General features: G+C 45.6%; 1 protein-coding gene across 2 annotated transcripts in view; it reads right to left on the reverse strand.

Annotated features, from left to right (window-relative positions):
• Positions 1-26,516, reverse strand: part of LOC134350909 (glycogen synthase kinase-3 beta-like) — a 77,050-nt gene that overhangs the window by 6,478 nt on the left and 44,056 nt on the right. For both annotated transcript variants that reach the window (XM_063056745.1, XM_063056744.1), the window contains exons 7-9: positions 10,996-11,093; positions 9,139-9,234; positions 8,089-8,275 (exon numbers count right to left, since the gene is read on the reverse strand). In XM_063056745.1, coding sequence (XP_062912815.1) covers positions 8,089-8,275; positions 9,139-9,234; positions 10,996-11,093 — 381 coding nt within the window. The remainder of the gene's footprint in view (positions 1-8,088; positions 8,276-9,138; positions 9,235-10,995; positions 11,094-26,516) is intronic.

Below are 26,516 nucleotides of genomic sequence, written 5' to 3' on the forward strand. Positions count from 1 at the left end.
CTCAAGAACGTCAGCATTTGATCAACCTGAAACCCAATTCCAAACCTGGTCGAACAGAACAAAGTCACTGTAGTGCCCAATGGCCCAGACATCATCACACAGCTTATTGGAACTGTGGTGCAAGGCACTTAACAGAAAAATGCCAATACAAGAAACACATTTGCAGCAAATGCCATTGCCATAGTGACAAAGAGTGCTTTTGCTATTCTTCACTGTTCAAGGCCAGTGGAACACAAGGATCGAAGTTTCAAAAACCATCAAAATCCACAAGGAATTTAACAGTCACATTCAAAATGGACCTTGCTCCCAGGAGATGGTATGTTGGTCAATCTGTAACTTGACACGGTGTCAGACATCACCTTTACTTCCAAATGCAGATGGCGGGAACTTGGATCGCCACCAGTCAAATCAACTCATCTTTCCACCTGCTGGGCCCCTCCACTGATTAGTGAACTGCAGTGCATGGAGAAGCTGAACAGTAATAAAGTCAATGGTGTGTGTTACCTAACAGACCAGCCAGATCTGAATCTCCTTGCAATGGAATGGATGGACAAGCTTGATCTCTGCAGCCATCCCTCTGGATGAAGTCTGTATGAAGAGAATGATCATTCAAATCATGTCAGTTGACACCATGCCACCGTCAGTATGTGAGACCATTTAACAACTGCCACAATGCTATGCAACAGTGTTTCATGAAGGTTTAGGTGGCTGCACCAAACTGCAAGCAGAACTCCATCTCCCAGACACAAAGCTAGTCTTCTGTCCCAAAAGACCAGTACCATATGCAGCCTTACAAATCACGGAGCAAAAGCTAGAGCTAGATTGCCTGCAACAAGCTGGTGTGATCAAAGGTGTCAACTACTCCCATTGGACAGTTCCTATAGTCATTATCAGGAAAGTCAACAGTACAGTTAGGTTATGAACAGATTTCTGAATTGGTCTCAATGTGGCAGAGAAACACTGGTACCCACTACCAGCATTTTGTAAAATTGAACGGTGGTCCCTACTTCAGAAAGTTGGACTTGGCTAAAGCCTACCTCCAGGCAAAAGTGACAGAAATTTAACAGAACCTTCTCACAATTTTATAACACAGAGAGTGTTGTTTGCCTTCCTCTGTCAGCCCTTCAGGGTGAAGGCAGCTTCTTCAGTTTTCCAGCAGCTAATGGACACCATGTTGTGTGGTATTGATGGGGTTGCTGCTTACCTCAATGGCATCTTTGTGATGGATACAGATTTGCCACTGCCTGGACCAAGTTTTCAACAAACTACAAGACTTTGCATTACAATTTCAGGCTGAAAAATGCAGCCCCATGATGTCTTCAGTCAAGTATCTGGGATTCAGCATGGATGAGCATGGTCGTCACCCAGATCCTAAAAAAAAATCACTTCTATTTTGAAGATTCCTCCGCTGTCAGATGTCAACAGTTTATGATCATGGCCAGTAATTATTCAGCAGTTCCCCCAGCAATGCACAGGCTAAGGGAACCACTGAATGTTCAGCTCAGCAAAGGTGCTATGTGGAAATGGTCCACACAATGCTATGAAGCTTTTGATCAGGTGAAGAATATGCTGTGATTCAACTTTCTCTTGACTCATTTCAAGCCAGTGCTGCCAATCGTCATCGCGATGCATGTGTCCAGCTATGGGATGAGAGCTGTCACATCCCATATATCCCCTGATGGTTCTGAAAAAGTTTTCATGCAAGCAGCCAGCCCACTGACTGCAGCAGTAAGGAAATATGGGCAAATTGAGAAGGAAGTCTTGGGAATCACCTTGCAGTGAATAAATTCCACAAGGTGCTTTATGGCAGACACTTCACTCTCCTTACAAATCACTTGTCCATCTTTGAGTCCAAGAAAGGCATCCCGGTGTATACAGCCAACCCCATGCTGCACGGATACCAAAGGCGGGCAAAATCATTAGCCTATGATTTTGAAATCAAATACACAGCAATCCTGAAACTAGGTTAGGCAGATGCCCTCTCCAGACTTATGAACCAGCAGGTTAATGAAAATGAAGATGCAGTTGTGGCTGTGATTTCAATTGATTGTGAAGTCCACCAGATTGTATCGGATACTGCTGAAGATCTTCCGGCCACGGTCCACAAAATCAGAGCAGAAACATCAGCAGATCCCCTTCTTCAGCATATCTCTAGATACCTCATTAATTGATGGCCAGTTAAGGTTGAGAAAGATGTCGTAACCCTTCTATCAACATCAGGCATCACTCTCAACTGTGGACTCCTGCCTAATGTTTGGAAAAAGGATAATAATTCTAAGAATACTTCAACCAAAAGTACTGAAACAGTTCCACTATGGTCACCCAGGCATCAATCAAATGAAAACCCTGGCAAGAAACTCTGTATAGATGAAGATATCACATCCATATGCAGGGAGTGTACTCAGTGTTCAAAGAATCCAAGTAGAGCCCATCCACAACCATGGCCTCAGGCTACCAGACCTTGGAGTTGAGTACATATTGACTTCGCTGGCTTGTCTTGTCTTGTCCTGGTTGACACCCATTTCAAGTGGCCAGAAGTATTAACTATGAAGTCAGCAATGATAGAGACAACCATTCAATAGCAGATGCAGATCTTCAGTCACTTTGGAATTCCAGAAAAGCTCGCTTTTGACAATGGCACTCAGTTGAGTCAACAGCAGTTTGCTGCATTCTGCCAGTGGAGGTGGAATTATCCACATCCACTCACACCCATATCATCCACAGTCACACCTTCAAATGGTCATCTTTGAAATCAAGAGGGGAAGGAGCATCATCTGAAGCGCTCAACACATTTCTGCTGATACACTGAATTACACCTCATCCAGGCCTTGAGGGGAAACCTCCAGCTGAAATGCTTTTGCGAAGAAAACTACAGAGTTTTGAATGTGATGCTGCCACAGCATCCAACATTTAAGATAGGAGATAGTCAGGTGTACAAAGACAGCACATTGCCCTTGGTCGATGGGTGAAATCAGTCAAGCCCAGAGCTGCAGTGTGGGCCAGGCAGCATCATAATGGGCAAGCCTCCTTAGTACCAGGTCAGATTGTCAGTCAAATGGGGAAAGTGTACTATGAAATTATTGTAGGCAGATATCACTGGCATTGCCACATCAACCAGTTGCTGCCACATGTTCCCAAAGGTTCAATAAGTTCATTGGGTAAATCTTTAAACAGAGCTGAACCAACTCCTCCTGGAAGATTCAAATTACCCCAACCGAACCTACCACCAACACAAAGAAACATCAGAAGAAAGTGACAGCCTACAACCACTAAGGAGGACTAATCATTAGTGTAAACCAGTTGTTCCATTCCAAATTAACCCTCAGCTCAAATCCTATGGGTAATCATCTTCAAGAGGGAGGTGTTAGGGCAAGCCAAAATAATCAGCACCTAGTGGTCAACTGAAATCCCAGGCTGACTTTCATTGATTGGTCATTGTCTTAATCAAGGACTCAATTGTTCTGGGGTAATCCATTTAAATAGTCGTCCTGAGGAGCATAAGTTTGAGCTTGAGCTGACCAGTGTGGTTTTTCTGGAAAAAAAAGGGTTAGTTTGAATTCCAGCTTGTTCTGTTATTGTCTGGCTTCTGGTCTCATCAGTAGTTGTAGGTGAGCAAACACACCACCATTTGTTTTCTTCGCCACCCTGTCTGTCTCTGCTGCTGGCGCCTGGGTCCATTTGATGCCCCTGGACTTCTGGTTTTACAGTGCTCCTTCATGCCACACATGGTCAAATACTGCCTTGCATCCAGGGGAGTTACTCACACCTCACTCCTGGAGTCAAGCTCTTGGCCCTCATTTGGACTGAGGCTGTGTTGAGTGGTCCTGATGAAATTAGGCAGGGCATCAGCGACAGGTTATTGATGTATGCCATCGGAAACACTGTTGAGTGAGTTGAATTGGTTGCAGACCCAGTCATCTGTAACTCCCTCTGCAAATGGATCCTCGACTTCCTCATCGTCAGATCTCAGTGTGGATCAATAATACTATCTTCTTCTTGTTGACTATCAACAGGCACACTTCAAGGTTGCACAACTAGCCCCCTTCTCTACTTTTTTTTCTACATTTACAAATTCACTGATGGCATCATAAGCCGTTGGCTGAAGCACAGGCTGTGATGAGTCAGCGCACAGAGGCACAACCACCTCTCACTCAATGAAACCCAAGAACTAATCAATGACTTCAGAAAGGGTAATTCGGAAGACCACATGCCAGTTCTTCTTGGTGGGTCAGCAGCTTCAAATTGCCAGGCATTGACATCAGTCCCAGGAACAGCTCACCGATGCAATCATGACAAAGTGTCTCCACTTTCTAAGAAGCTTCAGAAGATTTGGCAAGCCATCAAACATGCCACGGCAGCATTGCGGTTAGCAGGATATGATTACAGCTTGTATTGAAGCTCAAAGTTCAATTCCGGCGTCCTCTATAAGAAAGTGTGTACATTCTTCTTGTGTATGTGTAGGTTTCCTCCAGCTGCTCTGGTTTCCTCCCACAGTCCAATGATGTACTGTACTGGTAGGTCATTGTAAGTTGTCCTATGATTAGGCTAGGGTTAAGTAGGTGGGTTGCAGCGCATCATGGCTCAGTGGGCCAGAAGGGTTTGTTTCACGTAAATAAATAAATGACCAAACTTTCACAGATGACCTGCTGAAAATATCCTGACTGGTTGCATCATGGCTTGGTATGACAATTCCACTGCACAGGATCACAAGAAGCTGCAGAGAGTAGTAGACAAAGTCCAGTTGTCCATGGGACCATCCACTCCATCACTGACAAAATCAGCAGGAGGCACTATCTAACATCAAGGACGACACCATCCGGTTCATGTCCTCTTCTTACAGCTACTATCGGGCAGAAGGTACAGAAGCCTGAAGTTCCACACCACCAGGTTCAGGAACTTCCTTTCAACCATACAGTCCTTGAACTGACCTGCACAAACTTAACCCCCACCTCAGCCCCAGTACATCTTGGATCACCATCTGACCTGCCGTGGGCTTGTCTCAGATTGTCTTTTTTTATGCACAAAGGTCTTGTTTTGCAGTCTCTCATAGGACCCCCTCACATCTGGGACATGCCCTCTTCACATTACTACCGTCAAGGAGCTGAAGAGCCAGACTCAACGATTCAGGAACAGCTTCTTTTCCTCCATAAATCTGATTCCTGAACGTCCATAATTTCATCAATACTACCTCATTATTCTGCACTTTTAAAAACTTATACCAATTTTATGTCTTTGCACTGTGCTGCTGTTTCAAATCAACAAATTTCATCTCACGTACGACAGTGATAATAAAACTGACTCTGATTCAATGTTGTATATAATTTATGTGCAATTTATATCCTGTGTGCTGTTCGTCGTTACGTGCCTGCAATGCAGCTGTAAGCAAGTTTGTCGCTGTACCTGTACCTCACTGTACTGGTGCACAGCACAACAAGCATCTACAAGTTATGAAAGGTGTAGAAAATAGAAGTACAAACCCTGTCCCCATGACACAGTTCAGGGAAAATGGTAAGAGGAGAAGAGGAGCAATCCTTCTCCCCTGGAGGGTTTGGAATCTGCAATGTGCTGCTGGAGGGGGACGTGGAGGCAGACACTCAGTGTGTCTGATGTGGAGCACTGGGAACAGGACAGTGCAAGGGGCTATGCACCACGTGCTGGCAGATGTGATCAGTGCAGAAGGGTACTGGACGCCTGACAGGTGCAGTCGACTGGAGGAAGCAGGGAGTCCCTCAGCACTGAAGGAGCATCCGGACCGAACTGAAGTAGCATCTGAACATGCACTTGAACGGCCGAGTCAGAGAAGGGGATGGACTACTGGGGAATAGGGCTGAAGTACAGAGTAACTGCAGGATACTCTGTGAAGAACCCATTTCTGGATAATGTGATTCTTTGGAGCAGTGTACGTTTGGGAGCAGACAGAGAAGGCACATTCTTCTCCCAGTTGTGCATCGATGGGTGGGGGCAGGGGAGGAAGGTGAGGGGTTATGACACCTTGCAGTTTTCAGATTGTCATAGGTGAGATGGCTCTATGTGTTCTCTTTTCTTTTTTTTTAAATTTTATTTTTATTTGGATAAGGAATTCACAAGTATCATGTACTTTTTTCACACGTATAACCTTTTCCATTTTTTTATATGTATAAAACTATAATTATTTATACATTCTTAAGTACACATTGAGATGATATAAAAGGAAATTAGACACTTAAATAGATAATTATGTACAGTGGTAATTCTAATCTATTAGGCTAAGTAATGGTATTAGTTGTTAAGAAAAATAGTAATAATAGTTTCCATATATCTCTTCTGGACCATTTCTACTGGTCCAAAATGTTGTATGTAAGCCTATGTAACAACCATTGTAGGTGTTTATATCCTAATTTGTTCACGCTTGCTCCTGCCCCCAGACATAATTATCCAATCCCTATGTACTTATTTACTTAATTTTATCATTTTTTATCCCTTTCCCAAATCTTTTCCTTTACTTGTGTTAATTCTCTATTTTCCAAAAGAAAACAAAAAAAAAGACATTTAGACTAGGAGTGCTTACGTTAGCAATATTACTGTGTTGATGAGAAGAGCAGTATAAATCATTAGGAGAGTCATCTAAAGTCTGCTCGCATTGGGGTTATATATTCAATCCATTTATTCCAGATTTGATACAATTTTTCTTTTTGAATTCTCAGGGAGTAAGTCAACTTTTCCATTTTAAATATTTCCAAAATAATTTCGTGCCAATCTTCTAATGTAGGTGGTATTGGATTTAGCCACTTTCTAGTGATTGATTTCTTACTTGCCGCTAAGAGGGCCTGCAGCAACTTTATATCTTCCTTCTGTTCAAGAAACAATACATGCCCCAAATAGAGCGTCTCAAAGTTCAGAGGTATCTGGGACCTAAGTACCTTAACTAATGTTCTATGAATACTTTCCCAATATAGACTTAATTTAGGGCAATCCCAGAAAATATGAAAATGATTTGCCTCCTTGGAGCCACACCTTCTCCAACACGTCACGTTTGTATCTTTATATTTTTCCTGATATGGGGTCTTGAAGTATCTTATAATGTTTTTCCAACAATGTTCTCTCCAAGTCAAAGAATTAGTCGAGGACCATTGAAAGCTGCAGATTTTCCCCCAAACCTCCTCTGAAAGTACCAACCCCGCTACTTTCTCCCACTTCTCTTTAATATACAACGTGTTTACATTTTTAGCATGGGAGAGTGCATTATATGATCAAGAAACTGATTTACTAGGTATTGAACTGCAAGCCAAATTCAGAACACGTCTCTGGCCTTGGGCTTAAAACAGCCAGTAGCCCTCCAAGTGACCAATGCTTCTGCCCTATGCCTACCTCACCCAGTCCCAGAGAGCACCCCATGCCCATCTCACCTAGTCCCAGTGACCCAGGTCTCTGCCCCGTGTGTAACTCTCCCAGTCCCAGTAATTTGTGTCTTTGCCCCTTGCCTATCTCATCCATCCCAGTGACCTATCTCTCTGCCCCCGTGCCTATCTCACCTAGTCCCAGTACCCACGTCTCTGCAGCTGTGCCTATGTCATCCATTCCCAGTGTCATACTGCATGTCTCTGCCCATCTCAGCAACACCAGCAACCTATGTCTCTGGGGGAGAGAGGGTGGGGGGAAAGGGGGAGCATCAATTATTACGGAAAGCTGATGATGGGCTGGCTGGTGGCGCAATGACATCGGCGCCGGACCTGGGAGCGGAGGTTCCTGAGTTCGAAACTAGTCAGGTCCGCTCCCGAGTACACTTTCCATCCGTGCTAGGTTGAGTGTCGAGATTGCAACTCCACCTCGTAAAATAAAGGGAAAAATACTGCAAAAATGTCTGTGTGAGGAGTGGCCCATCACACAGTCTCTCTCTCGCTCCGCGCCTTGTAAAAGCCGTGAAAAAGACATCATCACAGACGCATGCACAGACACGCAGACGCACACGCCAAAAAATCAGGTGAATGGCCTAATTCTGCTTCTATGTGCTATGAACTAACCTGCCCCAACTTGCCCCGTAAATCCTTCCTGCAGCTGGATGACAAGTTTCATCTGATGGCCCACCCACCCCACCACGCCCGAACTTACCGGCTGGACTCAAGTTGAAGAGGGGAGGCAACTCCCGGCCGTTGGGCAGCCGGGTGCTGGGGTCTCGCAGCTCGTTGAAAAACGGGTGGGCGCAGGACTCCTGTGGGGAGAGGCGAAGGGCAGGTGTGTACTCCAGCAGGCGGCTGCAGAGCGCTACGGCTTCCGGGGGGGTCCGCGCCTTGAAGACCTGTGGTGGGGAAGGAGTTGCCATTACGTATATTTAAAATGGAGGTTGATAGGTTGTTGATTAGTAAGGAGTAAAGGCATCAACAGTAATCGAGCAGGAGAATCGGGTTGAGAGGGGTAATTTGTCAGCTATCATCAAATGGCGGGGCAGACTTGATGGACCGTATAGTTGGCTTCTGCACCTACGTCTTATGGTGCTGTGGATGTTGCCTGTCAGTCCCAGAACAAGGAACTGCCTCTCACTGTGGTGAAGGGCTGCCTGGACAAAGAGCAGTAGGCCCATCCCTGGATGTGACCAAGAATCTCCACCATCGGTCACCAATACAGGTACCTGACTACCACAGACACAAGAGACGGCAGATATGATATCTGCGGGAGCCCAGTTGTGGAGGGGGGAGGGATAGTTCACATTCAAAGTCACTTGCAGAGATACTTGGAGTCCTGATGCAGGGTCTCCACCAACCCTCTGCCTCAACAGATACCCCCGACCTACAAAATCTCTCTGGTGCGATTCCAGTTTAATTGTCTGAGTTTGGGGTAATTCCCCAGTCCCAATGCAGGGTTTGGAACTGAAACTGGCAATTCCTTCCCCCTCACATACTTCCCAACCGAGATCCTCCGGCTGATTGGTTGTTGCTCCGGATCCCAGCATCTGCAGCCTTTTGTACCTTAATACCCCTACTGCCTTACTCAACCCGACTCCTGTCTCCAAAACATCGTACAATGGTGTCAGGAGCCCGTGAGGTGTGGGGATGATGTGGCAGGGTCAGGAGTGGGAAAGAATGGTAGTGGGACTGATGGAGGCTCAGCATAGGGTTGAGTGTTCCCAAAACTCAGAGCCCCAGATTCACAGCTGGTACTCACTTTCGTCCACGGATGTGCTTTGATCTGTGGGAATTTGAACTCTGTGTAGTTGGGATTCATTTCGCGGATCTGTTCCCGGGTAGGGGTGCCCAGTATCTGTGGGGAGAGAAAATTCAACCTCGTCACCAGCTCAGAGAAAAGGGAGCTGACACACCAGTAAATTGGCAGGTGGGAAGGAGGTTTGCTAAGAGTCCCAGCCAAGAAGAGATTGGGGAGGAGCAGGCTCATGGCAGGTAACAGGAGTGTGCACGTGGTTTTATCCATTTTGGACATGAGGATTATTTAAATTACAACACAGGACCAGGTCCTGAATTCCTGCTGACCATTTCCTGCACATTCCCGTTGAAATACTCCCCCTGCCCCAGATTCTACCCTTTACCCACATACTAAGGGGGTAATTTACAGCAGACAGTTAACCCACTCATCCACACATTGTTGGGAGGATTTATATTCATTTTTATGATTACAGCCCATTTGTTTGTTGCTTTAACAAGAGAAGCATCCATTGGATTTTTACAACCAATTTAAACTGTCATGGGGTGAGGGGGGGATTGGGAATTAATTGGACATCAGTGTGTCTGTTGTAACTCAGTTGAACTATTTGATGTTACCTGTGACATGAATGTGAAATTGCATGCTGCATAAAGTGTTATGTTTCATTTAGTAAATCCCAGTTTTAAATCACTTATTGGAAGTTCCTGTTTCAGTTTGAGCAGAAATGGTGCTTCATTTTTCTTTGTCCTGAAATTCATTTGAAATTCTTCTGTGCTGGATCGTACTTTGACAGATTTTGTATGCAGACACATTGTTCTCATTTTGGGGTCAATGGCTTGTGTAGCTCTGAGTGTAAGAATTTCTTAATTCTAGATATTTCTTAATGGACTCAATAGAGTTAGATTTAAGATTTAATATTGTGTAATGTAAATTCCAGTACACACATAAAGAAGAATGAAATTATTATTTCTTTGGATCCAATGCAGTACAAATAAACAATAAGATAAATAACACAATAATAATAAAAAGAACACAACAAATATATAAGATAGTTTATATACACAGATTGTTTGTACATTTGTATGTCCATAAAGTGATGCTAGACACATGAGTGTCTGAACATAAGGAGACTAACAGGAAATTAGATAAAGTAGTGGTGATTGGGGACGAGAAAGGCTCAGTTAGTGGGTGGAGATGTTGATCAGCCTTACTGCTTGCGGAAAGTCTGGTGATCCTAGAGTAGATGGTACATAGCCTCCCATCTGATGGGAGTGGGACAACAGTCCATGAGCAAAGTGGGTGTGATCCTTCATGTTGCTGGCCCTTTATAGAAACACATAGTTTTATTTTCTGAACCCATTATATTTTTTGTGCTTCGGATATTGTATAAATATTAACTGTTTAATTTATATAATTATGACTAGTTGGACACATGGTCTTATTTTTTAAAGAAAAAAATGGAATTGTGACTTTTGTATTAAATAAGTTCAATACTATTTAAAAGGAAGGAAAACACAGGATGGGGGGGATAACGTATGGGATCATGGTGGGGGGGGGTAACACTTCTACCTGCTGTACTGTGGTAGTAAGTGGGACCTTAGGGTTCACTTGTACAAGAAGGAAAGTCAGTAGAGGAGCTGATATGTGCTGAGGGAGAACAGCCGTCAGTGTGAGGGATGTAACGGGGTACACCTCCCTGGAGCTGGTGTGATCTCCACAGTGGGAACATTGGGGGCTAGTCCAGGTCGAGGTGTGAAACCATCTCTCCACCTGCAGCCACTCCACACCATGCCCACCCCTCCCCGTCCCACTGCCATGACCTCAACCAACACGGCCAGCCACTATGGTCACCTCTGCGCTCACCTTAATGATCTCCACCAGCTGGTCCACACCACTGTCCCCGGGGAATATGGGCTGTCCCAGCAGCAGCTCTGCCAGCACACAGCCAGCCGACCAGACGTCTACAAGGAAGAGAATATCGGCTGTCAGCGGGTCATTCAGAGTGAAGCTCCCTCTACACTGTCCTATCAGACACTCACAGGGTCAGTCACAGAGTGAAGCGCCCTCCACAATGTCCCATCAAACACTCCTGAGGTTATACGCTGCCCTGTCACAAACTCACGATAGTGAGGAAATCATTGCAGAAGCTTCTTTGGTCAAGTATTTACACTCATTTAGAAAAGCAGGGACTTCATAGCACTACTTTATCATGTCTTACACACTTGATTCAGTTTTTTGCGGAGTGATAAAGATGATTGACCTTTATAAAGGGCTGTAGAAGTTGTCAACATGGACTTCAGTAAAGCATGGAACAAGGTACCTCAAGGGAGGTGAAGTCCAAAGATGAGGCCCATAGTAACTTGGTAGACAGGATTACAAATTAGCTCGGCCATAGAAAACAGAGAGCAGTGGTGGAGGGTGTTATTCTGACTGGAGGTCTTTGACCAGTGGTGTTCCACGGGGATCAGTGCTGGGACCTCTACTTGTGATGACAGAAATGACTTGGGCATAAATGCAGGTGGGCTGGTTAGTTAGGTTTCCAGATAACACACAACTCGGTGGAACCAGCTGTGTGGTGAAAAAGGTACAACAGTGCGTCTTTCATCTCAGATGGCTGAGGAAGTTTGGTATGGGCCCCCGAAGCCTAAGAACTTTCTACAGGGGCACAACTGAGAGCATCCTGACTTGCTGCATCACTGCCTGGTATGGGAACTGTATCTACTTTAATCGCAGGACTCTGCAGAGAGTGGTGCGGACAGCCCAGCGCATCTGTACTTGTGAACTTACCATGATTCAGGACATTTACAAAGACAGGTGCGTAAAAAGGGCCCAAAGGATCACTGGGGACCCGAGTCACCCCAACCACAATCTATTCCAGCTGCTACCATCCAGGAAATGGTACCACAGCATAAAAGCCAGGACCAACAGGGTCCGGGACAGCTTCTTCCACCTGGCCATCAGACTGATGAAGTCATGCTGATTTGGGTGTGCTCTACGTTACACTGACTGTTCTATTTATTATAAATCATTATAAATTACTGTGATTGCACATTGCACATTTAGACAGAGATATAACGTAAAGATTTTGACTCATGTATGTGAAGGATGTAAGAAGTAAAGTCAATTCAATTCAGCTATGGATCATGAAGTAAGTTGTGAAAGAACAGAGCAGAATATCGATCAGTCGGAAACATCGACGGGGAGAACGGAGTTTAACCCGTGTGAGACGTTGCACTTTGGGAGGTCAAATGTATGAGAACTGTATACAATAAAATGGTAGGAGCATCGATGTACAGAGGGGACTTGAGGTGCAAGTCCACAGCTCCCTAAAAGAGACAACAGATGGATAGGATGGTAAAGAAGGCATATGTCAGGGCATTGATGATAAAAGTCAGGAGGTATTGCTGCAGCTGTTTTTAACTGGTTGGGCCACATTAGGAGTATTTTGCGCATTTCTGGATTGTTTTCTATGAATCAGCAGTGGCTGAGGTTTATAAGTAGCAGAAGTTTATAAGATTATGAGAGACGCATAGGTAGATTTGACAGCTTGTATCTTTTTCCGAGGGTCAAAATACCTAATACTAAATTGTGTGCATTTAAGGTAGGAGGGGAGCAAGCGCAAACCAAGTTTTTTTTTGCACAGAGAATTACTTGTCAGGAATGTGATACCAGGGCTGCTGGTGGAGGCAGATATTAATAGAGGCAGTTAACAGGCTCGAAGATAGACACATGAATGTACAGGACATGGAGGCATATTGACATTGTGTAGACAGAAGGGATTAGTTTAGTGAGGCATTTAATTAGTAGACATTGTGTGCTGAAGGGCCTGTAAAAAGGAAAAGGTTACCAAATGTCATTCTGAGTTAATGAGAGACAGTGGCAACAGTAATTACAGGAGTAGGGAACTGGCTGAGAATCTAAGTCAACATTTTGTGCTGTCCTCACTAAAGGTGCTGAGAGTTTCCTGGAAATGGTGAAGATCAGCAGGTCTGGATTGTTATCAGTAGCTCAAAGAAATTAGGATCAATTGGAGAATTTAATAGGAAGGAAACTGATAACTCCACCCCGCACACCCACCTCCCCTAGGACCTGACATCCTGCTTTCCAAGGGCTTTGAAGCAGGTGGCAGTGATTCAACTCTGGAGAGGTTCCCACACACTGAGAGGTAGCAAATATAATGACAATGCTTTAGAAAGGACAGAGTGAAACTTTGGAAACTGCAGTTGGTTTGACAACAGTGGGGGAGATACTGGAACTGTTACTAAACGGACATGAGAGCAGTTGGCAGGTACTATAATTGGACAAAGATGGGTTTATGAAGGGGAATTCACGTAGGTTTATAGTACTACATCGGGCCCTTCAGCCCATTACATTCATGCTGACGAGTTTGCGTATCTACTCCGATCCTGTTTGCCTAAATTAGTTCCATATGCCTTGCCTATTTAAGTGTCTGTTGAAATGCCGCTTGATGTAGTTATGGTATCCGGTTCCATTAGCTTCTGTAGAAGCAAGTTCCAGACATCAACTGCTTTCTATGTACCCCTCAGATCACTGCAAAACTCCATCACTTTAAACCTATGCCCCCACCCCACCCCACCATGTTTTCTACTACTGGAAAATGATTTTGTCAATCTATCCTATTGATGCCTCACATAATTTTATATACCTCTATTCGGTCACCCCTCAGCCTCCTAAACTCCAGGTTAGAGAAGTCTAGCTTTTCCAATTGCTCCCCATAACTAAAATCCTCCAGTCCAAGCAACATCCTGGTGAAAACACAGGAGACTGCAGACGCTGGTACCTGGAGCAACACACAAAATGCTGGAGGAACTCTGCGGGTCAGGCAACATTCATGGAAGGAAATGGTTGGTTGGTCAACGTCTTGGATTGAGACCTTTCATCTGGACTGTTCGGTTCTCTTGAACACTCACTTAAGTATTATAAGTATTATTAGAGCACTGTCAGGCTGCAACTAACAAAATGGTTAAAGAATGTGTTGTATTCAGGTACTGAAAGGCCCCTGATGAGGTGCCGTATTATTTTGTTACTTCTTTGCCCTTTGTAGTACCTCGATGTACTTGTGATTAGAAATTATCTGTATAACTGGCATGTAAAAGTTTTCATGCTTATTTGGGATAATAATAAATCAAATATAAATTATGAAATCAAAGAACATGGCATTGGAGTTAATGTACTGGCATGGACAGAGGACTGAGTGGTCATTTTTGGGTTGGAAGGGTGTGACCAGTGGGTGCCATAGAGACTAGTGTTGGAATTGGAATATTATTGTTACACGTTCTGAGATACAGTGAAAAGCTTGTCTTTCTCTTCATACAGATCACACAATGCATTGAAGTACAAGATATAATAATAAAAAATAAAGTTACAGAGAAAATGCAATGAGGTACAAGATCATAAGGAAGTTGGTTGTGAGGACAAGAGCCCAACTCATCATCATGGAACCCGCTGTTCACCAACCGAGTGAATGGATGAAATGTGAATGTGGACCAAGAACAAAATGGCAAACTGCTGAGCTGGTTGGGACACTGGGGGAGGATGTACAGGGCTTCAGTGGGATATGGATAGATTAAATGAATGGACAAGAACATGGCCCAAGGGGTGTCCATACTATTGAGAAATGTGAATCTAAACCTTAGAAACGTGGAGTATATTTTAATGAGCAGAATATTTTAACTATCTCAGGAGAGCAACACCACAACTTTGATCACTGTATTACAATTTATTTTTCTTGTACTAATGGGGTTTTCTTCTAAAAATTGTGTATGATTTATGTTTAATTTGCACTTTTGTGAATGCTTTTTTAAAATCTAACAATACATGCCTGTGATGCTGCTGCAAATAAGTTTTCAGTTGCAACTGTGCTTATGCATATGAATTGGTTTGAAAAGCTTATCTTGCACACCGTTCATAAAGATCAATTCATTGCACAGTGCATTGAGGTAGAGCAAGGCAGAATAATAGCAATGCAGAATAAAGTGTACCAGCTACTGATAAGGTGCAGTGCAGGTGAACAATAAGGTAAAAGATCATGAGGTAGATTGTCAGGTCAAGAGTACATAAGCTCAACTGTGATGTTGTTGGTACTCAGAGTGGGTGTCCTAACACGCAATCCAGTACAAAAACACCAAACAATAATCTATGGGCTTTTGGAGAAAGTAAACGAGTACAAGAGTAGAACCAGCTTACCCCTATATTAAGGAGCCCTGATGATTATGAATCTGGAGCACACTGCACAAGTTCGGTCTCTCCGATTAAAGAAGAATTTGTTTGCAAGCGACTGGGTGGAGCGATGGTTTGACAAACTGAGTTGAATGGCAGGTCTGTCCTATAAGCCTGTGTATGCCTGAGCTTGGAAGAATGAGAGGTGACCACTGAAAGCAGACTTCAGACAGCAACCAGGAACACAACGTTGGCACATGACTAACCAGTAGCTCAGTCAGCACATGCAGAAGCAGAATATGTCGGTCCCCATTCCACATCAAGGCTAAGGGGGAGGGAGCAGGGCAGATGGCCAGTGTTTAGCAGATCACAAAGGGTGGGGGAATGATTACCAGATGGAGCCAAGTGGGAGAGCGTGTAGGACAGAGTCCAGTAAGTGGAGCCAGGTGGAGAGGAGATGATTGACAAATGGAGTAATGATGGGGAGGGGATGATTGGCAGATGGAGAGTGGGTAGGATAGAAGCTGGAAGATAAATCCAGATTGGAGAGAGGAAGGATGATTGGCAGATGGAAAAGCACGAACTCTATCCCACACCCTACTACCCCTGTTTGTACTGCTATCTATTCTGTTCCCTCAGGGCCCCTGATGCAGGGTCAAGCCGAAACATCGACTTACACATTCTGCCTCTACAGAACTGACTGACCAGCGTTGTTCTGTTTTTATTATCCTGGATTCCAGCATCTGCAGTCTCCCATGTCTTCAGACTTGCTATGGGGTTTTTCAAGAGAGAATATAAGGGCAGAAGATACAAAAGCCTGAAAGCACAGTATATACCACCAGGCTTATGGATGGCTTCTACTGTGCTGCTGTAAAACTACTGCATGGTTCCTCAGTGCAACAAGACAGACTCTTTACCTCACAATCTACCTCATTATGATCTGTTATTGCATTGTTATTGTTTTCCCTTGTTCTCCCTCGATGCACTGGTAATGAATTGATCTGCACGAACAGTGTGCAATACCAGCTTTTCACTGTACCTTGGTACATGTGACAATAATAAACCAAAATCAATAGTGATTTCTCTGGCTATGCTGCTTAGAACCCAAGATCAGTCTCAAAAGTGAGGGGTAAGACCTTCCACACAGACGGTAGTGGTTGCCTGGAGTGAGCTACCAGAGGCAGTGGTGGATAGCGATACAATTACATCAATTAAAAGGCATTGAAGATACTGGTCTAAAGCAGGTAAATGGGATGAGCGTAGACAGACATCATGGTCAGCACGGACAAGGCGGGCTGGAAGGGATGATCTCTGTGCTGAACAGCTCTGTGAAGGAGTGCCTGTCAATTCCTAAACAATCCTGAGGGGTACAACAGGGGTTAACAACTGGTTCCAAGTGTCACTTGGCAATGTTGAAGACGGCCAAGGTAGCAAAATGAGTGGGTAAACACTGCGAGGGGTAGGTGCAAGGAGATCCAATGAGGAACCTGGGGGTAAGGGCAGGGAGGTTCAATGGAGAACTTGCGGTAGGGATAGGGAGGTTCAATGGGGATCCTGTGGTGTGGGCAGGGAGGTTCAAAGGGGAATGGGATAGGGACAGGGAAGTTCAATGGGGAATAGGGTAGGAGCAGGGAGGTTCAATGGGGAACGGGATAGGGGCAGGGAGGTTTAATGGGGAACTTTGGGTAGGGACAGGGAGGTTCAGTGGGGAACCTGGGGTAGGGACAGGGAGGTTCAATAGGGCACGGGGGGGGGAGTTGGAAACCAAATGGAAGAGACAGAGGAAGGGGCAGTTGGCTCACAAATAGGGAAAGCTTGTAGGCAGTGTGAGAGGGAGGATAGGAAGGTGATAGAGATGCGTTCAAACTGATGGTTTGAGATGTGTCTATTTTAATGCAACGGGTATTATGAACAAAACGGAGGAGCTTAGAGCATGGATCAGTACTTGGAGCTATGATGTTGTGGCCATTACAGAGACTTGCATGGCTCAGAGGCAGGAATGGCTACTTAGAATGCCAGGCTTTAGATGTTTCAGAAAGGACAGGAGGAAGAGGTGGGGGCGTGGCACTGCTGATCAGAGATAGTGTCACGGCTTCAGAAAAGGAGGAAGTCATGGAGGGATTGTCTACTGAGTCTCTGTGGGTGGAAGTTAGAAACAGGAAGGGGTCAATAACTCTGCTGGGTATTTTTTATAGACCACCCAATAGTAACAGGGATATCGAGGAGCAGATAGGGAGACAATTTCTGGAATGGTGCAATAATAACACGGTTGTTGTGATGGGGGATTTAATTTCCCCAATATTAATTGGCCTCTCTCTAGAGCAAGGGATTTAGATAGGGTGGAGTTTGTTAGGTGTGTTCAGGAAGGTTTCATGACACAATATGTAGATAAGCCTATAAGAGGAGAGACTGTATTTGATCTGGTATTGGAAAATGAACCTGGTTAGGTGTCAGGTCTCTCAGTGGGACAGCATTTTGGAGACAGTGATCACAATTCTATCTCCTTTACCATAGCACTGGAGAGGGATAGGAGCAGACAAGTTAGGAAAACATTTAATTGGAGTAAGGGGAAATATGAAGCTATCAGGCAGGAACTTGAAAGTATAAGTTGGGAGCAGGTGTTCTCAGGGAAATGTGGCAAACGTTCAGGGTATACATGCATGGTGTTCTGCATAGGTACGTTCCTAGTCATAGTCATACTTTATTGATCCCGGGGGAAATTGGTTCCAATGAGACAGGGAAAGGATGGCAGGGTACAGGAACCATGATGTACAAAGACTGTTGAAAATCTAGTCAAGAGGAAAAGAAAAGCTTACGAAAGGTTCAAAAAACTAGGTAATGATAAGAGATTTAGAAAATTATAAGACTAGCAGGAAGGAGCTTAAGAATAAAATTAGGAGAGCCAGAAGGGGCCATGAGAAGGCCTTGGTGAGCAGGATTAAGGAAAACCCCACGACATCCTACAAGTATGTGAAGAGCAAGAGGATAAGATATGAGAGAATAGGACTAATCGAGTGTGACAGTGGAAGAGTATGTATGGAACCGGAGGAGACTGCAGAGGTACTTAATGAATACTTTGCCTCAGTATTCACTACGGAAAAGCACCTTGGTGATTGTAGAGATGACTTGCAGTGGACTGAAAAGCTTGAGCATATAGGCATTAAGAAAGAGGATGTGCCGGAGCTTTTGGAAAGCATCAAGTTGGGTAAGACACTGGGACCAGGCAAGATATACCCCAGGCAACTGTGGGAGGCGGAGGAGATTGCTGAGCCACTGGCAATGATCTTTGCACCATCAATGGGGACAGGAGAGGTTCCAGAGGATTGGAGGGTTGCAGATGTTGTTCTCTTATTCAAGGAAGGACGTAGAGATAGTTCAGGAAATTATAGACCAGTGAGTCTTACTTCAGTGGTTCCTAAGTTGATGGAGAAGATCCTGAGAGGCAGGATTTAGGAACATTTGGAGAGGCATAATATGATTAGGAATAGTCAGTATGGCTTTGTCAAAGGCAGGTCGTGCCTTACAATTCTGATTGAAAATTTTCAGGATGTAACTAAACACATTGATGAAGTTAGAGTAGTAGGTGTAGTGTATATAGATTTCAGCAAGGTATTTGATAAGGTACCACACAGAAAGCTTATTGAGAAAGTAAGGAGGCATTGCTTTGTGGATTCAGAATTGGCTTGCCCACAGAAGGCAAAGAGTGGTTGTAGATGAGTCATATTCTGCATGGAGTTCAGTGACCAGTGGTGTGCCTTGGGGATCTGTTCTGGGACCCCTCTCTTCATGATTTTTATAAATGACCTAGATGAGAAGGTGGAGGGATGGGTTAGTAAATTTGTGGATAGTGAGGAAGACTGTCAGAGGTTACAGCAGGACATTGATAGGATGCAAAACTGGGCTAAGAATTGGCAGATAGAGTTCAACTCAGATGTGTGAGGTGGTTCATTTTGGTAGGTCAAATATGATGGAAGAATATAGTATTAATGGTAAGACTCTTGGCAGCATGGAGGATCAGAGGGATCTTGGGGTCTGAGTCCATAGGACGCTCAAAGCTGCTGTGCATGTTGACTCTATGGTTAAGAAGGTATACCGTGTATTGGTCTTCATCAACCGTGGGATTGAGTTCAAGAGTCAAGAGGTAACGTTACAGCTATATAGGACCCTGGTCAGACCACACTTGGAGTACTGTGCTCAGTAATGGTCACCTCACTGCAGGAAGGATGTGGAAACTATAGAAAGGGTGCAAGATGGGGAGCATACGTTATGGGAATAGGTTGAATGAACTTTGCCTTTTCTCCTTGGAGCGACGGAGGGTGAGAGGTGACCTGATAGAGGTGTATAAGATGATGAGGCATTGATCGCATGGATAGTAAGAGGCTTTTTCCCAGGGCTCAAATGGCTAACATGAGAGGGCACAGTTTTAAGGTGTTTCGAAGTAGCTACAGAGATGACAGGGGTAAGTTTTTTTTAATGCAGAGAGTGGCGAGTGCGTGGAATGGGCTGCCGGCAACGGCATATTGTATAAGTCTGAATTACTGAAAACCTCACATTAATAAAACAGGTAATGCTGGAATTACACAGCAGATCGGGCAAAAGAGACAACGTTTCACGTCAGACACTCAAGTCCAGGAAGGATTCAAGCCAGTTGAAGCTGAGACATAAGAGAGACTGCAGGTTGCGAGAAATCAGGACAAATAGGGTCTTTTAAGAGACTCCTGGATAGGCACATGGAGCTAAGAAAAATAGAGGGCTATGGGTAACCCAGGTAATTTCTAAAGTAAGTAAACAACAGGAATTCTGCAGATGCTGGAAATTCAAGCAACACACATCAAAGTTGCTGGTGAATGCAGCAGGCCAGGCAGCATCTCTAGGAAGAGGTGCAGTCGACGTTTCAGGCTGAGACCCTTCGTCAGGACTAACTGAAGGAAGAGTGAGTAAGGGATTTGAAAATTGGAGGGGGAGGGGGAGATCCAAAATGATAGGAGAAGACAGGAGGGGGAGAGATAGAGCCAAGAGCTGGACAGGTGATAGGCAAAAGGGGATACGAGAGGATCATGGGACAGGAGGTCCGGAAAGAAAGACAGGGGGGGGGGGACCCAGAGGATGGGCAAGAGATATATTCAGAGGGACAGAGGGAGAAAAAGGAGAGTGAGAGAAAGAATGTGTGCATAAAAATGAGTAACAGATGGGGTACGAGGGGGAGGTGGGGCCTTAGCGGAAGTTAGAGAAGTCGATGTTCATGTTGGAGGCTACCCAGACGGAATATAAGGTGTTGTTCCTCCAACCTGAGTGTGGCTTCATCTTTACAGTAGAGGAGGCCGTGGATAGACATATCAGGATGGGAATGGGATGTGGAATTAAAATGTGTGGCCACTGGGAGATCCTGCTTTCTCTGGCGGACAGAGCGTAGATGTTCAGCAAAGCGGTCTCCCAGTCTGCGTCGGGTCTCGCCAATATATAAAAGGCCACATCGGGAGCACCGGACGCAGTATATCACCCCAGTCGACTCACAGGTGAAGTGTTGCCTCACCTGGAAGGACTGTTTGGGGCCCTGAATGGTGGTAAGGGAGGAAGTGTAAGGGCATGTGTAGCACTTGTTCTGCTTACATGGATAAGTGCCAGGAGGGAGATCAGTGGGGAGGGATGGGGGGTACGAATGGACAAGGAGTTGTGTAGGGAGCGATCCCGGCGGAATGCAGGGGGGGGGGAGGGAAAGGTGTGCTTAGTGGTGGGATCCCGTTGGAGGTGGCGGAAGTTACGGAGAATAATATGTTGGACCCGGAGGCTGGTGGGGTGGTAGATGAGGACCAGGGGAACCCTATTCCTAGTGGGGTGGCGGGAGAATGGAGTGAGAGCAGATGTACGTGAAATGGGGGAGATGCGTTTAAGAGCAGAGTTGATAGTGGAGGAAGGGAAGCCCCTTTCTTTAAAAAAGGAAGACATCTCCCTCGTCCTAGAATGAAAAGCCTCATCCTGAGAGCAGATGCGGCGGAGACGGAGGAATTGCGAGAAGGGGATGGCGTTTTTGCGAGAGACAGGGTGAGAAGAGGAATAGTCCAGATAGCTGTGAGAGTCAGTAGGCTTATAGTAGACATCAGTGGATAAGCTGTCTCCAGAGACAGAGACAGAAAGATCTAGAAAGGGAGGGAGGTGTAGGAAATGGACCAGGTAAACTTGAGGGCAGGGTGAAAGTTGGAGGCAAAGTTAATAAAGTCAACGAGTTCTGCATGCATGCAGGAAGCAGCGCCAATGCAGTCGTCGATGTAGCGAAGGAAAAGTGGGGGACAGATACCAGAATAGGCACGGAACATAGATTGTTCCACAAACCCAACAAAAAGGCAGGCATAGCTAGGACCCATACGGGTGCCCATAGCTACACCTTTAGTTTGGAGGAAGTGGGAGGAGCCGAAGGAGAAATTATTAAGAGTAAGGACTAATTCCACTAGACGGAGCAGAGTGGTGGTAGAGGGGAACAGTAAGTAAGTACATGTTCGGCACAGCATTGTGGGCTAAAGGGCCTGTATTACACTGTAGGTTTTCTATGTTTCTAGATTCCATGTTTCTAAGGGGGGAGGGAGAGAGAGGAAGGAATACAAGCTGGCAGGTGACAGGGTGAAACCAGGTGAGGGAAGGTGGGGGGGCTGATGTGAGAAACTGGGAGGTGACCGGTGAAAGAGGTAACGAGCCGAAGAAGAGTCTGATATGAGCCATGGAATAAAGGGAAGGAGTTGGGGAACCACAGGGAGGTGATGGGCAGCTCATGAGGGTAGGAGAGCAGGAATAAGAGGGTAAACAAGAATGGGAATAGAAAAGAGAAAAGGAGTGGGAAATGGGGGGCGGGGGGAGGGCTGGAGGGGTGAGTACCTCCAGCAATAAGTTGCTCCAGCATTTTGTGTGTATCGCTCAAGATTTCCAGCATGTACAGAATCTCTTGTGTACAAGAGTAAGATCAGTGACTTGTCAATGGGAACGGAAAAATGGTCAGGACCTGCACGTCAATGAGAAGGTGTCTGCTGATAACTGGGCAGCTGAAGAGATGGAGTAATGATTTGACTGTGGGTGACAAACTTGAGGTTCCCTCTCAATGTGGACAGGAGAGGGATGTGGAGAAGGAGGAGCAAGAGGTCAGGGGTCAGTACAGGCAGGAGGATAGACCATCTGAGACAAGCGTGGCCACAAAGTAACACACAAAGTTGGTAGAGATGGACACATACGAATGAGGCACAGTGGTGAAGGGTGTGTAGGAAGAGAGGGCGCAGGTGATGTCAGCAGCAATCTCTCCAAATGGCAGGGATATGAGGCAGATCGGATCCTTGTATTCACAGAGGCTTGGAGTATGAAAACACTGGGCTTACACTGAAAACCGAAAAAAAGTATAGAGTTGAGAGAGGAGTGTAGGAGATGGGAGATTAGTTATGCTCCAATTGTATATGACACAAGAGATTCTGCAGATGCTGGAAATCCTGAGCAACACACACAAAATGTTGGAGGAACTCAGCAGGTCAGGCAGCAACTATGGAAATGAATAAATAGTTGACATTTCGGGCCGAGACTCTTCTTCGGCACTGGAATGGACGGGGGGAGACAACAGGATAAAAAGGTAGCAGGAGTGGAAGAAAAACTGCCTGAAGGTGGCAGGTGAAACTAGGTGGTGGGAAAGGTAAAGGGCTGGAGAAGAAGGAATCTGATAGGAGAGGACAGTAGACCAGGGCAGAAAGGGAAGAAGTAGGGGCAAGGGTGGTGATGGAGAAGTGAGGAGAGGTCAGTGTGGGGAATAGAAGAGGAGGAAGGGGGGAGTGAAAAAAAAATTACTGGAATGAGAAACCGATGTTTATATTATCAGGTTGGAGGTTACCTAAAGAAAATATGAGATGTTGCTCCTCCACCCTAAGTGGCCTCATCGAGGTTAAAAAAAAAAAGGCCACGGACCAACATGCTAGAATAAGAATGGGGAGAGAAATTAAAATGATTGGCCATGGGAAATTCCACTTTTGGCAGTTAGAGCAGAGGTGCTCAACAAAGCGGTCTCTGAATCAATATCGGGTCTCACCAACGTGGTGGAGGCAGCCATTGGGAGCACCGGATACAACAGATGACCCCAACAGATTCGCAGGTGAAGCGTTCCCTCACCTGGAAGAACTACCTGAAAGTTGTACAAGACATTGGTGGGGCTGCACTGGGAGTATTATATACAGTTCCTGTTAAAGGAAAGATGCTATTAAATTAGAAACAGTACAAGAAGGATTCACCAGGATGTTGCCTGGACTTGGGGGCCTGAGTTACAAGGCAGGGTTATGCAGACTAGGACTTCATGCCCTGGAATTTAGGAAATTGAGGGGTGATCTAATAGAGGTGTGTTAACAACAGGGTAAAAGCAGTCTTTTTCCCAGGGAGGTACTAAAGACAAGAGGGCATAAGTTTAAGATCAGAGACCAGAGTGGTATTTGGAACAAACTGCCGGAAACTGTGGTTGAGATGGGCACAGTTAAAAGCATCATTTAAAAGCCAACTGGGTAAGTCTTCAGATAGGAGAGGTTTAGAGAGCTGGGACTAACTCGCCAGGCAGGCTGAAAGGCCTGTTTTCATATTGTGTAAGTCTGAATTACTGAAAACCTCACATTAAAAAAAACAGGCAATGCTGGAATTACGCAGCAGATCGGGCAAAAGAGACAACGTTTCATGTCAGAGACTCTCAAATCCAGGAAGGAGTCAAGCTAGTTAAAGCTGAGACATAAGAGAAACTGCAGGTTGCTAGAAATCTGGACAAAAGGCTGGAGGAATTCAGTTGTCAGGCAGCAGCTGAAGAGGGAAATGAACAGTTGATGTTTCAGGATGAGACGCTTGATCCAAGACTCAAAAGGAAGAGAACAGAAGCCAGAATAAAAGTATGGGGAAGGGGCAGGAGCATGAGCTGGCAGGTAATAGGTGAGACCAGGTGAATCTAGGTTGGGGGGAAGGGATGGCAGGAAAGAGAGGGGGGGAGAAACAGAATAATATGAGAAGCTGGGAGGTAATGGCTGGAAGAGACAAAGGGCTGAAGGAGGAGGAATCTAATGGGAGAGGAGAGCAGACCATGGAATAAAGGGAAGGATGTCTGGAACCAGAGAAAAGCGTGGAGGGATGGGCAGGTGATCAGGAAGGGAATGGTGAAGCTGCAGGGAGGATGGGGGCGGGTGGAGGTGGGCGTGGGTGCGTCTGAGAGGTTAACACAGGGGAGTCCACGTGGAGCGGCTGTGATCTGGTCAGAGAGTGAATGGGAACAGTCAGAGAGGGAGAACATAAGAGCTGGAAGATGTGCGGAAGGTCAAGATGGGAACGTCCTTCATTCCCCAAGGGATGACAAGAAAATATGGGGGAGAAAAACAGCTGAGCCTATAGGTATATAACTATTACAGAAATCATGTTATCTGAAGATGTACACTTTCTTTGTAGCTGTTACACTTTATTCTGCATTGTTATTGTTTTACCTTGTTCTACCGCAATACACTGTGTAATGATCTGATCTGTATGAACGATATGCAAGACAAGCTTTTCACTACATCTTGGTATATGTGACAATAATAAACCAATTCCAATATTAAGTCCAGACTCCAAGCTGAGACGCTGTTCCTCAAGCCAGCATTGGTTCTCAGTGTAAGAGTGCAGGAGGTCACAGGCTGCTGAGTGGGAGTAGTTTGGGGGATCAAAGTGGCAGGGAATGGGAAGCTCAGAGTTAGCCCTGTGAACGGAATGCAGGAATTCCTCAAAGTGGCAACCCGATCTGTGTGTGGTTCCTACAGCAGCGAGAAGACCACACAACCAACAGGGCGAGTAAGTGAGAAACAAATACAATATGCTGGAGGAACTCAGCGTATCAGGCAGCATCTATGGAGGGGATTAAACAGTTGATGTTTCATGCTGAGACCTTTCATCAGAACTCAGTGATTCACTGTTTCAACTGGAACAATTGCTTGGGTCTCTATATGGTGCAGGAAACATAGAAACATAGAAAACCTACAGCACAATACAGGCCCTTCAGCTTACTAAGCTGTACCAAACATGTCCTTACCTTAGAAATTACCTAGGGTTCCCCATAGCCCTCTATTTTTCTGAGCTCCATGTACTGAGGAGGGATGTGCTGTTGCATTGCCTGCAGCTACAGGGGTAAGTGTCCTAAAGAAAACCAGGGAATGGTCCCCAGGAAATGCTGAAAGGGGAGATGACGTGTCCGATGATGGAACCTTGCTGAACCTGGCAGAGAATGATCTGTTGAGTGCAGAATCTGGTGGAGTGGAAGGCAAGTCCACTGGGGATTCCCACCCTTGTTCTGTCCTGGAGGGGAGAAACCGAGAGCAGAGGGGAAGCCACAGTTTGTGAAGGAGCTACTCAAGGCAGAAAGGCTCACCATCAGAGCAAATAAACAGAGACAGAAGAACTGGGAAAATGGAACAGAAACCTCAAGAGGGAGGAAGGGCAAAGAATAGTCAGGGTAGCCGTGGGAGTCGGGAGGCTTGCAATGGGTATTAGTAACTAGCCCGTCCTCTGAGGGAGACAAAGATCCAGAAAACTAAATAAAAGAGGGCAGGAAAATGGCAGCAAAGACCGTGAGAAAGGCAGGGACTATTGACAGGAAACCACTTTCCATGGGGTAGCCAGTCGCTGGTGGCCTGTCAGTACCGACATCCCCACAGTTGATCTACCGCCAGGACTGCAGCAATGCCTCCCAGGAGAATCAGTGAGTCCCCATGGTCTCTGTCCATCTCCTTGTCTCTGGGAAAGATCACCTCCTCACTTGCCCAATCACCTTCTCTGGGTCAATTCTACCCCCGCTCACTTCTCTCTCACCCTACTCCCACCGCCTACTGCCTGGTCTCTCTTTCTCTGGAACAACTCTCTCCCTTTTCTTTTTCCCCAGAAAAATTTCCACACACCCCCAACCCCTGGGGCAATTCTCGCCACACTCTCTCTTTGGGACAATTCACTACCTTCCCATCTCTCTCTGAAACAAATCTGTAACCCACCCTGCTTTTTTGGGGCAATTACAGTTCTCTTCCCCTCCCTCTGTCTGGGATAATTCTCCTCCCCCCTCTCTCTCTCTCAGGGACAAATCCCTCCCGTCATGCTCTCTCATTCTCTCTCACTGTGACAATTCACTCCCACCTCGCTCTCTTCCCCCTCCTGTGACCATTCTCTCCTGCATCTCTCACTGGAACAATCCTCTC

This window comes from Mobula hypostoma, chromosome 8 (assembly GCF_963921235.1).
Source record: "Mobula hypostoma chromosome 8, sMobHyp1.1, whole genome shotgun sequence".
NCBI classification, from domain to species: Eukaryota; Metazoa; Chordata; class Chondrichthyes; order Myliobatiformes; family Myliobatidae; genus Mobula; species Mobula hypostoma.